The sequence below is a fragment of the Lethenteron reissneri genome, chromosome 5 (assembly GCF_015708825.2).
Source record: "Lethenteron reissneri isolate LAM-NWPU_2019-01 chromosome 5, ASM1570882v1, whole genome shotgun sequence".
In the NCBI taxonomy this organism is placed as follows: domain Eukaryota; kingdom Metazoa; phylum Chordata; class Hyperoartia; order Petromyzontiformes; family Petromyzontidae; genus Lethenteron; species Lethenteron reissneri.
The window spans coordinates 1679114-1693211 of record NC_083783.1 but is presented as its reverse complement, the minus strand read 5'-3'; the positions used below and the strand labels follow the sequence as shown (position 1 = coordinate 1693211).

General features: G+C 51.4%; 1 protein-coding gene across 1 annotated transcript; it reads left to right on the top strand.

Moving 5' to 3' along the window:
* The first annotated feature begins 4352 nt into the window (after window positions 1-4352).
* Window positions 4353-8006, top strand: LOC133351185 (uncharacterized). The gene is made up of 2 exons (XM_061566213.1): window positions 4353-4977; window positions 7124-8006. The coding sequence occupies exon 2, from the start codon at window positions 7342-7344 to the stop codon at window positions 7801-7803; it is 462 nt and encodes a 153-aa protein (XP_061422197.1). The 5' UTR covers window positions 4353-4977; window positions 7124-7341; the 3' UTR covers window positions 7804-8006.
* The last annotated feature ends 6092 nt before the right edge of the window (window positions 8007-14098 follow it).

Below are 14098 nucleotides of genomic sequence, written 5' to 3'. Positions count from 1 at the left end.
GGTGCATGTATATGTAGATCGTAATCACCTACTCAGTCTCATCGACCTGTTGATTCTCCAGGCCTATGCTCCCCAGCAACAGCAGCTGTTTAAACAATCAACAATAACAACCTGTCATCTCGCTACAAACCAAGCTCTGCTGGATCACAATGGCCTGGAAAGCCACATGGGCGATGGACGATCAAACAAGTGTCAATTACTTTGGGGAGGGGAGGGACAGAGTAGACACTGTAGCTCACACGTCCTTCCAACAATGCTGATGCTTTGTGACGAGGCACGCCACGTGTGTGTGGCCACGTCGAGTCAACACACCCGGCGAAGCTGCTGGTCTCAAGCTGGACACGCGATGGCGTTGCGACAACAAAGAGATACATCTTGACTCGAAGCTTTCGTTACTGCAGGATTCATTATTTTGGGGGATTTTCGGTAAAGCCACGAAGATAGGAAAAAATAATTATTATTTTGATAATTTTTTCTATATACGTAGCAAAGAGATCAATCAGATCTTGGCGAATTGCTTTTATTTTGCCAATTTGAAACAGAACAATAAAATAAATACCAGCAGCTGACTGACACAGGCCGTTATATTAATATTGTATTATTGCTATATTATTGTAGTATTGTTATCATTGTTGTATTATGAATATTGTTTTATTATCGTGTTATTATTATTGTACACCCGTGTGTGTTCTTGCACGGACACGACAAAGATCCCGCGGCATAGCCTTAACAGACTGTTGGGGCAAGTGCACGTGACGGTGGGCGCACTGCACACGAGGGGGCGGGTGGCCAACCCAACAGCACCCACGGCCTCCTGAGTCCGCTCGTGGCGATGTTTACACACCGCACCAGGTACTTCATTGAGGCTGAGTCGACCTAAGGGAGGCCCAGGCCCGGTTCAAATTGACGTCACTGGTGTTGGCCGTGAGCGGGAATCGAACTCTTGTCACTGGGTTTGTAGCGCAGCGTAGCGCTAACCGCTACACTACCGCAGCCCACACAGACACGACAACAAAGGCGGAGATCGCCCGTATAGCCTTAACAGACTGTCGGGGCAAGTGCTCTTAGCGAGCACCTACAAAAGCCATCACAGATACACACGCAGACACACACACAGACACACACACACAAACACACAGACACACGGACAGACACACACATACCCATACACGCAGACACACGGACACACACACATACCCATACACGCAGACACACGGACAGACACATACCCATACACGCAGACACACGGACACACACACATACCCAAACACGCAGACACACGGACAGACACACACGTAGACACACGGACACACAAACACACACCCAAACACACACACACACAAACACACAGACACACGGACAGACACACACGCAGACACACGGACAGACACACACGCAGACACACGGACACACACACACAAACAAACACACAGACACACGGGCAGACACACACGCAGACACACGGACACACACACACACCCAAACACACAGACACACGGACAGACACACGGACACACACAAGCCCAAACACGCAGGCGGGCACATGTTCGCGGCCACTGGCTCGAGACACAATGTTCCCTCATTAGAAATATGAAACTAAAATTGTCACTTAAAACAATGTTCCTGTCACTTGTCGCTCGAGGGAGCCGTGGGCGAACAACATAAAATTCGTCCAAAGCGGCATCGAGGTGACGCGTCACCTCCAAGCTTCTGTTGGTGACGAATCTCGCGGCCACGTGGCCACGCGGCTGCGTCCCAGTCGGGGAGACACGCGCGGGGCCGACGCGGAGCGGCCCTTGGTCTGTCACGTGGGGGCGGCAGTGCCGCGTGGTCCGGGTCTCTACCCACCCACCCCTAGGTCGACTCGGCCTCAAATGGGGCGGCGTGTGTCGTGGACATCGCCAACTCCCACCCCCCCCTCTCTTGTGCCGTGCAGGTTGTTCACAGGCGCTTGCCAACAGCACTTGACCCAACGGTCTGTTAAGGCTACACGGGGGATCTTTGTATTTGTATGTATATTCTGGGCCTCCCCAAGGTCGACTCAGACTCAATTGGCGCGGCGTGTGTCGTAAACATCGGCCGGGCGTGGTGCTGGGCACCCACCCCCTCGTGTGCCGTGCCGGCCCTCACAGGTGTTACTTGCCAACAGCACTTGCCCCAGCAGTCTGTGAAATGCTATCCGGGGAATATTTGTATTTGTGTCAATGTCTGTTGAACTTCGTTCGCGCCGTACGTAGACAAACGTGCTAATCGGAGGTGGAAATTAGTTTGTTGTCCTTCCCCCGCTCACCTCCCGTTAGCACGGTTGGCTACGTACGGTACGACATAAGTTCAACAGACATACATCTCGATGATGTGGGGCAGGGAACCGAGTGAGTTGCGCCGTGCCGGCCTTCATAGGTGACCGCTAACTGCACTTGCCCCAATAACCTGCTGAAGGCTATATGGGGGATCTTTGCCTTTGTTGTTTTTTTTCCCCGTAGAAATCTGCAGGGGGCGACACTCCACCGAGGCTCCGTTACATCCAAAACACGAACCCCACTCCGCATCCGTCATTAAGGAGAAACACAATGATGTCAGAATCATCAGAACAAGTTTGTTTATGCAGGAGGAATCCGATGAGCTGTGAAGCTCTTTTTCCACGAGGTGTCCAGCAGGGACAGGTCAGAACGTCACGACAACAAACATTACTCAAACACGATACGAGCGCAACGTATATTCAAGGTAAACAAATCCCTTTAAAAATATATATAGACGTATAAAACTAACCTAATTGTTTTATCTTAAGAGGTAAAGCCCATTGAGGTATTCGATAATTTTCTCGAAGCAACGTCACCACAAATGATAGCTCAACGAAGTGGCTTATCACGTGGACATTTACAGCAGCCGAATAATGACACGTTTCAGTCAATGACCCCCCTTGATGGCAAGCGACGTTCTACAACGTGGGGTCCGTGGTCCGATTCGCCGAGTCGTTGTGTGGGCAGGAAGTGGGGATGGCGCAGAGTCGATCCAAGCGAGTGAGAGGAGGATCAGAGACGGTGGCTAGGAGATGTTAACTACCTCGCCTGTTACACAGGAGGTCGTGGGTTCGATCTCGACCCTGACGCCTGCTGCTGTATATTTGGAGTATGCGTGTCTCTTTCTCTCTCCACGCGTTGAAAGTATTTGTCTGCTATAAATGTCCACACAATGATGAGCCACTTTCGTTGAGCTATCATTTCTGTTAGCCAGGTCGCTTCTGAAAAAGTCGCTTCTGAAGAAAAAGCGACTAGCCCAATGGGCTTTACCTGGTCAAATAAAAAAAAGAGTTTATAGTTGAAAACATTATTTGAAGAGACGTACTGTCAGTGAGCGCGACATTGAAGGCGTCATGGATTGAAGGCAGATTACCGGGATCGCAAATGGAGTGTGAATGAATATATTGCATGGGAAATGGTAGTGTGGTGGTTAGCGCACTGCGCTATGAACCCGGCGACCCGAGTTCAACACCAGTGACGATTCATTGAAGCTGTCCTCGGCTTCCCCTAGGTCGACTCAGCCTCAAATAGGTACCTGGTGCGGTGTGTAAACATCGCCACTAGGGAGACAAAGGCGGTCGGGCGTGGTGCTGGCCACCCACCCTTCATAGGTGCTGGCTAACAGCACTTTCCCCAACAGCCTGTTAAGGCTATACGGGGGATCTTTGTCTTGTCTTTGTATGTATGTTGAACTTCTTTCGCACCATACTAACACACACATCTGTGTAGACTTGTAGGGTTTGAATGTGAGTGTATGTATCTATAGTATTCCATTGTTCTTCGTGAGAGAAGGGATACTGTTTAAAAAAGTAAAATAAAACGACACTTTATTTTTTACTTTCCCAGGTGAGGCCCTCTGAGCTACTTAACTCATTTCCAGTAGCGACCCGGCCACAAATGACAGCTCCACGAAGGTGCTCGTCATTACCACGTGGACATTCGTAGGAGCCAATCACTTCCGTAGGTGATCGTGAATAGAAGAGAGCATTTCGCGGATAATGATATATTGTTAACGCATTGCCTTAAGATAACAGGTAAAAAAGCTTTTAAATACATGCAATTATCATAACACCAAAAAATTGGCTATAATAACCGTAAAGCAAATACAAATTTAAGTATTTCGTAATAGTTTATAAATAATCCATAATATAGATTATTTTTTAAGTTATATCACGTAAATATGAATGGGTCGTTAAACCCGCCACCACCCGACACAGCCAACTAGTGAGGGTTGTCACGTAAACAGAACATACCAATTCGTTACTAGTACAGCACTAACCGGTGTGTTGGAGAGCAAATCCACAACATTTACAATCTGAGTACGACGTTTCGTTAGTAATTACAAATACCATCATCAGGCAGACAGCCAAATTTTGACAAACCTTACTAATTGGCTGTGTCGGGTGGTGACGGGTTTAACGACACATTCATAATTACGCGATCTAACACAAGCAACCTCTATTATGGATGCTATTGGTCGCGAAAGCCTACGTGTTAAACTGCGTTTATAAATGAACTTAAATTATGATGCAGTAACGATGACCTCATCACTTTCGCTCATCACATTTTATTTCATCGCTTAAGCTCATCACTCTCTCGCATCACTTTCTTTGTCTCTCTCTCTCTCGACGCAGTAGTCGTGTAGACTTCCAGATGCGATTCGCGGATAACCAATATCACGGATAGGCAATATCGCGGATAGCAAGTTCGTGCACATTTTTTTTTTATTTTAGCCGGTATAGTCTACTGAGCTGTATAGCTCTCATTCAGAAACGACCTGGCCACAAATGATACCTCAGCAAAGTGGCTTATTACGTGAACAGTTATAGCAGCAAATACTCAAAAGACGTGCTTCTAAAGATGGAGGGGAAAGCCGCAGGACCCGGAGAAAAATCCACGCGACCACGGCAAGAGAAGGAACATTCACACTCCAAATATACAGCGGGCATCAGGGTCGGTACGGTACCCACTTCTTTCGCACCGTACGTAGCCAACCGTGCTCATCTGAATTGTTAGCGAGCACCTGTTAAGGCTCGCGCGGCACACAAGTTAGTGGTGTGGCCGGTAGTGCACCTGGCAGTCTTTGTATCTCTCGTGGTGACGTTCGCAAACATGGGCAATTACTCCTCGTTTGAGGCTGAGTCGACCTAAAGCCAGGTGAGACTGATGATCTCCACCGGTGGGAAGCGAACCAAGGTGGTCTGGATCACAGCCAACGTGAGTTCTTGTCGCTCAAATGAGCATTGGGGAATTGGTGCTCATATCAAGCTCACAGCCGAGCTGAGCCAGTGGCGGAAATTCCACATTATGGCGGGGGCAAGCTTATCCCTGGGACAACCACCTTCCACTTCCCTACGAAGTGGTACTTATTGTATCCCACCCCGGAGAGATGATAGGATGAGTCAAGGCCGTAACCATGGAGTCAACATTGGGGGGGACCAAATCTTCCAGGGGGTCCTGGGGTCCCTCCCCTCCCAGCAAAAAAAAATCTAATTTGAAAACGAATTTCCTGCCGAAAATATAAAAAAAATTCACTAACACATAGGATGGACTTTTATTTATTTTTACAATAATGTCTAATAGTGTATTGTATTACATTGCTCTGTTTTTTTCTTTTTTACCTTTTCTTGTTTCATTGTATGTAATGGCAGAGATTAAGGATTAATAAAGTATTAACCACAATCATTTTAATACAAATCTATTTTATAGTAATATATTGGAGGGGACATTTTGAGCAATATATATTACTAGCTTTACTACCCGGCCTTGTCTCCCGAGTGGCGATGTTCACTACACGTTTGAGGCTGAGTCGACGTAGGGGAGGCCCAGGACCGGTTAAAATAATCGTCACTGGTGGTGGCCGTGAGCGGGAATCGAACTCGTGTTGCCGGGTTCGTAGCGCAGCGCGCGAATCGCTACGCAGTCGCTGCCCCCCCACACACAGGATAAAGACAAAGATCCCCCGTGTAGCCTGTGAGACTGTGGGAGGCAAGTGCTGTTAGCGAACACCTATGAAGGCCGGCACGGCACACGAGGGAGTGGGTGGCCAGCACCACGCCCGGCCGCCTTTGTCTCCCCAGTAACAATGTTTTTCACACCTGCACCAGGTACTCATTAGAGGCTGAGTCGACCTAGGGCAGGCCCAGGACCGGTTCAGATAATCGTCACCGATGCTGGTGGCCGTGAGCGGGAATCGAACTCGACTCGCCAGGTTCGTAGCGCAGTGCGCAAATTGCTGCACCACCACTCCCCGACACACTCACTCAGCACGCTTACGCCAGTTCGATTCCATTCCTCTATTCGGCAACTTAATCAATGAGCGTGTCTCCAATCAACAAACCCCGGCGACCCGAGTTCGATTACCCACTCACGGCCAACATGGGCGGGGGGGGGGGGCGACTACCTCAATCTCTCCCGGTCTTCCCCGATAGTCGACTCAGCACCGGCGGGAGATACAAAGGTCGCTGGGCGTGTGCTGATGGAGACCCCCCCCCACCCCCATCGTTAATAGGTGCTCGCTACAACAGCACTTGCCCTAACAAGTTGGTACGGCAACGCGGGCTATCTTTTGTTTGCGTGTGGTGTATAAATAGATGCGCGTGTGTGTGACGCTGAAGGGAACGCGTGTTCAGCACGCACTGTTTACAAAACTCGCCACGTGATAGCCGAGGGTCAAAGTTGGTTTTAAATAACCAAGTGTAACGAGTGACTCGTAAAATGCAATTAAGCCCGGAAAAATGTGTGTATGCAGGGGAAGATGTGGGAAGGTGTGTTTGTTATTGGGAGCGGTAACATAGCGGTTAGTGGGCTCAGTTCGATTCACGTTCACGGCCAAAAATCAGTGACGATTATCTGAACCGGTTCAGCGCCTCCCCTAGGTTGACTGAGCCTCAAATGAGTACCCGTTGCGGTGTGTGAGCATCGCCACTGGGGAGACAAAGGCGGCCTGGCGTGGTGCTGGTCACCCACCCCGTCGCGTGCCGTGCCGGCCTTCATAGGTGCTCGCTAACAGCACTTGCCCCAACATTCTGTCACGGCTATACGGGGATCTTTGTCTTTGTCCTCTGAGTGTCTTTTCTTGCGTGTTTCCATGCGGAGCGTAGATAAGACAGTGCCTGGCTGTCGTGTGGACCCCTTTAAATGAGCATCTGCGCCAGTGGGAAACATTCAGTCTGAGCTGCTGACCGCGATCCACCCGGGCTCTAACCAGAAATGGAGTACAGTGTGAGGAGCTCACGGATTTTTGAAAGATCTGGACACAATTCCATCGCTGAGCTCCTCCGGCCAGCGAGGCTGCGTTGGCTGGGTCACGTAGCCCGCAATGCCCATTCATGGCATGCCCAGCCACCGCATGCCCAGCCACCGCATGCCCAGCCACCGCATGCCCAGCCACCGCATGCCCAGCCACCGCATGCCCAGCCACCGCATGCCCAGCCACCGCATGCCCAGCCACCGCATGCCCAGCCACCGCATGCCCAGCCACCGCATGCCCAGCCACCGCATGCCCAGCCACCGCATGCCCAGCCACCGCATGCCCAGCCACCGCATGCCCAGCCACCGCATGCCCAGCCACCGCATGCCCAGCCACCGCATGCCCAGCCACCGCATGCCCAGCCACCGCATGCCCAGCCACCGCATGCCCAGCCACCGCATGCCCAGCCACCGCATGCCCAGCCACCGCATGCCCAGCCACCGCATGCCCAGCCACCGCATGCCCAGCCACCGCATGCCCAGCCACCGTATGCCCAGCCACCGCATGCCCAGCCACCGCATGCCCAAGTAGCTTCTGTTTGGCAGGGTAGATGGGGCTAAGCGGTCGTGGCACGGACTAGAGAACCACATGGCACCTGGGTCTGTCCCGTGACCTCCTGCCGTGGTGACGTCACTGCCACCTTGTGACGCGTGACGGCTGTTGCTCTTGCTATATGGGGTAGCGCTGGCACGTGCCTTTAGAGAACACGCACGTGACAGGTGCGTGACGTCATAGTTGAGAGGCGTGAGTGGGGGGCGGGGCTGCTGGGCAGGGCGCGTGACGGGTAGAAGGGGACGGCGATGGCCGAGGGTGGAGACTCAGCACGGAGCGGCAGCCACGGAACGGAACGGAACGCGTCCCAGACAACAGGGGACGTCCAGCCGAGGGGAGATGGAGCGCTGGAATCGGATCGCGAGCACGTGGCTGGGTGGATTGTTAGATGGCAGCAGCGTGGGCAAGCCTTCATCCAGCACTGGATTGACTTTGCCTGCCGATGATGATGATGATGAAAGGGAAAATGTAACTCCTGATACCATTAAAAGTGAAAGAGTCTCCCTTGCTCAAATGGCTTTGGTTATCACTCCCATTTGGCGGTCGTGAGCCGGTTGTGGAAATTCCACGTTCCCATGGCAAGGACCAGACACATCTCAGGACGGCCTCGTGCATGTGCGGCACACAAATCGTTGCGAACGGAGTCGCGCTGAGCCAGACCTACTCACCTTGCTCAAATATTCGACGCTCGCAACTCCGAATTCAATTCCCGTCGAGTAGCCTCCTAAAAGCGTTGCGCTCACACGCGCGCGCGTGCGTGAGAGAGAGAGAGGTTCTGAGTGTGAGACATCGTGTCGGTCGTGTATGTGGTGTGGGGAGTGGTCTTGTAGGCGGTTAGCGCACTGCGCTGTGAGAGAGAGGTTCTGAGTGTGAGACATCGTGTGGGTCGTGGATGTGGTGTGGGGAGTGGTCGTGTAGGCGGTGAGCGCACTGCGCTGTGAACCCGCTGACCCGAGTTCGTCTTCCCGCTCACGGTTAACACCGAGCGACGATTAAATGTGAACCGGTGCTGGGTCTCCCCTAGGTCGACTCAGCCTCAAATGAGTACCTGGTGCGGTGTGTAGATATCGGCGCGGGGAGAGACAGTGGTGGCTGGGCGTGGTGTTGGCCGCACCACTCCCTCGTGTGAAATGCCGGCCTTCGTGAGTGCTCGCTAACAGCACTTGCCCCTACATTCTATTGAGGCTATACGGGTGACCTTTGTATGATTTCGTACCGGTGTAGGCGCGCGCGCGCCTCCGCGTGCCCGTTCATTGCCAAAGTAATAACCGCCGTGGTATTGATTTCCATTTATTTTCTTGGCCGTGGCTTTTTGCTTTTTGCTTTGAGGGTCACACACACACCACATACACACACACAGACACAGACACACACGACACATACACACCACATACACATACACCACATACACACACAGACACACACGACACACACGACACACACACACCATATACACATACACCACATACACACACACAGACACACACGACACACACACCATATACACATACACCACATACATACACACAGACACACACATACCACATCCACACACCACATGCACACTATATACACACATACACAGACACACACAGCAAATACACACACACACCACATATACACACACACCACATACACACACACCACACACCACACACACCACACACATATGCACCACACATACACCACACACACTACATAGACACACACACCACATACACACACTCCACATATACACACACCCCACACACACCACAGACACACACCACACACATATACCCCACACATACACCAAACACACTACATAGACACACACACCACATACACACACTCCACATATACACACACAGACACACACAACACACACACACCACATACACACACGCAGGCACACACGACACACACACACGACACACACACCCCACACACACACACGCACACACAGACACACACGACACACACTCCACATACACACACACAGACACGCGCGCGCAAAAAAAATGAAGACCCAAACAATGATTGCTGTTCAGCCAAGAGAATGTCCTTGCCTTGAGAGCTCGTGAACCTTTGCACTTTTAAGCATAGTCACTCGCCGAATAATGGCACATACATCACGTATTTTCAATTATCTGAAGGCCTGTGAGTCAATAAGAAAAAACGCCTCAGTATCTATCCGTGCCCAGACGAGCGAGTGTGGTGCCGATGCGTGCGAGGAGGGGGAGATACTCATCTCCCTTCCGTGGCCCTGAGCCAATGAGTAGTGGCAATTCCATAGTTCTATGACGGGGGAGGGGGAGGAGGAGGAGGAGGGGGATGCATTACCAGAGGTCGACGATCAACACTTGCAGCCCTGCAATTGCTCGCTCACGCCACCGCTCTCCAAAGGCTCTCTCTCTCTCTCCACCGGAAGAGGAGAGGGTTATGACACATTTATAAATAACGCGATCTAAACCCAAAAACGTTGATTATGAATAATATTGGTCGCGAAAGCCTACGTGTTAAACAGGGGGGGGGGGTGGTTGTATTTTGGTCTACTCTTCCACGCTGGTCAGACGTCTCGGAACTTGTGGGAGCACCCACACTTTACCCCACCGCACGCCACCTACCGATCGCATTGCCGTGGGCTGCGTCAAGGAGCATGAACCATGATCGCGGTCGCGGGAGAAGTCCCCAACATCACACGGCTCGCCAACTGCCGCCATCCTCCCAGCAGCCACCGCGCGGCGCTTTCAGGCGTGCTTCTGCGGCCGTCTGGAACGCTCTTCCTTCCGATGCTGGGAAGCCACTGGGAGCAATGCACTTTGACATAAAGAGTGAAAACGCATTTCTTTAGAGCTGCTTTGTTGTGTTTAGTGTTGTTCTCCCCCCCCCACCGCCGCGCCTCCGATGAGCACGGTTGGATACGTACGGTGCGAAAGAAGTTGAACGTACAGCACAGACTCTGCTGGTGGGGGGGGGGGGGGATTCAAAAGGCGGAGGAGGGACTTCAGAATCGGAATCTGTGTTGATGCTGGAGGAATCCGATGAGCTATGAAGCTCTTTTACACAGACGTCCGGTCGGGGCGGGTCAGAACGCACACAGCAACAACAAACTACGAAACAAACACGCGGCACGAGTGCCTGTCACGTGGCCTGTCACCATCGCTAGAACTCCCCGTGCCGCCACGGAGACTTCTAACCGCGATCTCCGGATCGCCAGTCCAAGACCCTCACTGTCTGCACCACGGCAGCATGCCACAGACTTCCCGTTCCACTTCGCGCGTCGATTATTTATTTACTTATCTTCGCCGCGGTGAAATGAGAACCCCTTCGAAAGGATTGGCAAAAGGTCATAAACGTGGCAGGACTCCTCCTTGTCAAAGAGTCTCAAGACTCTAAACTCAACTAAACGATATTCTTGGTTCTTTCGGTAAAGTCACGTAGAAGGGAAATAATAAAATAATAATAAAATAATAATAAAACAATAAAATTCTCACGACGTTTCGATTGCAACACAAGCAATCATCATCAGGTGTGAAAACCACAGCAATAATGTTTTTGAAAAAAGTGGCGGTTTTTATTATTTCCCTTCTACGTGACTTTACCGAAAGAACCAAGAATATGAATCCGTGCAGTCACGAAAGCTTTAAATCAAAATTTAAACTTAACGATGTTCACTTCACCAGGTGAGGCCCCACTCTGCTGCTCCGCCACTGTCTTACAGAAGCGAGCTGGCCACGAGTGGTAGCTCAACGAAGTGGCTTATCATCATCATCATCATCACGTGGACATGTATAGCAGCAGCCAAACACTCGGAACGCGCGATGTTGATTCTAAATGTGGAGGGAAAGACCGGAGGACCCTGAGAAGAATCCACGCCACCACGGGGAGAGAGAGAGAGAGAGGAATGTTGACTCTTTACGTGAATGATGAAAAAGAAACGTGTCGCTGGAGGTACTGGTGTACGAGAGACGGTGTAAGAGATTTGCTTGTGTAAATTTCCAGCGTATTTTTTAAACCAAAATATACCCCAAAAGAGACCGCGGTGAGTTCCATTTGCAAGAGTGACCTGGGTCCCCAATAGGGAAAGTAAAAACGTCAACTTAAGTGCTGTACAACTATTAAGCAAATAGGAATCAGCTCAAAATAAGCAAATAGCAGAGCAGAGACGACCACATTGACATCAAATTGGGCACGGTGCACAAACATCAACCGGTATTGCATAAAATAAGCTGGCAAAATAAACTTGAGAGAGAGAACATGCAAACTCCAAATATGCAACAGGCGTCAGGGTCGTGCTCGAACCCACGCGCTCCTGCCGACCGGGCGAGGTAGTTAACATCTCGCTACGGGCAGCACCACCTCGGCACGTGAACGATTGGCGTCACATCACCGCCGCTCCACGGCCTCTGCTCATGGACGTGACTCGCCCACCACTCTCAGTGGTTGCCTTTGTCTCCGGCGGGTGTGGAGAAGGGGTACAAAGAAGAAGTCAAACGCGCCGCTTCGAGTGAGCCACGCGGTGCGCGTAACTCCATTGGGAGTCCAAGAGCCGGTGATGGGAATTGCGCTCAATGCGCAGACAAAGTGCTTGCCACAAATGAACCACCACAACACATCGCGAATTTCGTCACGGGGCGTAAACCATCATCATCACGTGGAGCATAAATCCTCAGCATCACCACCATCACGCGAACTCCGCTCATCCTCACAGCAGCAGCAGCAGAGGCTTCTGGCTGCTGGCTATCGAACAAAGGCGGCGGTCACCGCATCACGCGGCGCTTTCAGGTGCGCTCCTGCGGCCGTCTGGAACGCTCTTCCTTCCCATGTTAGCAAGCCGCTGGAGCTGTGCACTCTTAAATAATGTGAATTCAAAACTCATTTCGTGAAGACAGCGTTTGTGTTTGTTTAGTTCGCCGTCCTTCCCTCGCGCCTCCGATTAGCTTACAGTTGGCTACGTACGGTGCGAAAGAAGTTCGGCACACACATATATTTATATATTTATGGTCCATAGTTTGGGTTGTATTGTTACACTTGCACCACTGTGGCTGGTGCCTTTAATTTTCAATTTTATGAAGGAGATCAATGGCTGCTGGCAGCAGCTGCTGCAGCTGATGCTGCTGATGCTGCTGCTGCTGATGCTGCTGCTCATGCTGATGCTGCTGCAGCTGCTGCTGCTGCTGATGCTGCTGCTGATGCTGATGCTGATGCTGCTGCTGCTGCTGCTGCTGATGCTGCTGCTGCTGATGCTGCTGCTGCTCATGCTGATGCTGCTGCAGCTGTTGCTGCTGCTGCTGATGCTGCTGCAGACCGAATCGACCCCTGGCCACGATTTGAACCCCGCGGACCTTCCGAGTTGCGAGACCGATCGCTCTGATCACCGATGTCCCGGGCACACCGGGAGACAATCTCGGGAACAAATGTCCCGTTGCATTCTCAAAATAAATAAAGTAAAAAAACAACAACGCATCAAGCGAACATAAAATCCCTCCAGTCCATCCCGTCCCACCCGGACGGACAGAGGCCGAGCAAATGAATCCGCTCGCTGTAAGCCGCGCTGTCGCAGCGCGTGACGAATAACAACAATGAAGTTAATAATAAAATAAAGTGCGTTCGCCAATCTTCAGCGGTTGACATTTGTCCGCGGCACCGTGATCATGTTGATGCATTTCATATCGCAAACCCGCAGTAATATCCCTACTCTCACCCCCCTCCGCCTCCCGCGTTAAAATGCGCAGCGTCTGTCTGATGCACGCGACACAAACTCACCCCGCGTGCACTCCGCTCCTGGTCGTGCACAGCGCTTGTGCAGCTGCTCAAATAATTGATTTTATTTCATCCAAAAAATCTACCTTGCCCCTCCCACGCATAAATGTGTATATATATGTTTAGCAAGTGTTGTAACCAGAGGTGGGACAAAGTCATTGTTATGCAAGTCCAAGTCGAGTCTGAAGTCATCAAATTCATGACTCGAGTCTGACTCGAGTCCAAGTCACATGACTCGAGTCCACACCTCAGAGGTGGGACAAAGTCATTGTTATGCAAGTCCAAGTCGAGTCTGAAGTCATCAAATTCATGACTCGAGTCTGACTCGAGTCCAAGTCAAATGACTCGAGTCCACACCTCTGGTTGTAACCCACTGCATGTCCACACGTAGGTAGCGGTCAGTGCAACGGTTCGCGCGCTGCGCTACGAGCCCGGCCACCCGAGTTCGATTTCCGCTCACGGCCAACATCGGTGACGATTATCTGAACCGGTTCTGGGCCTCCCCTCGGTCGACTCAGCCTCAAATGAG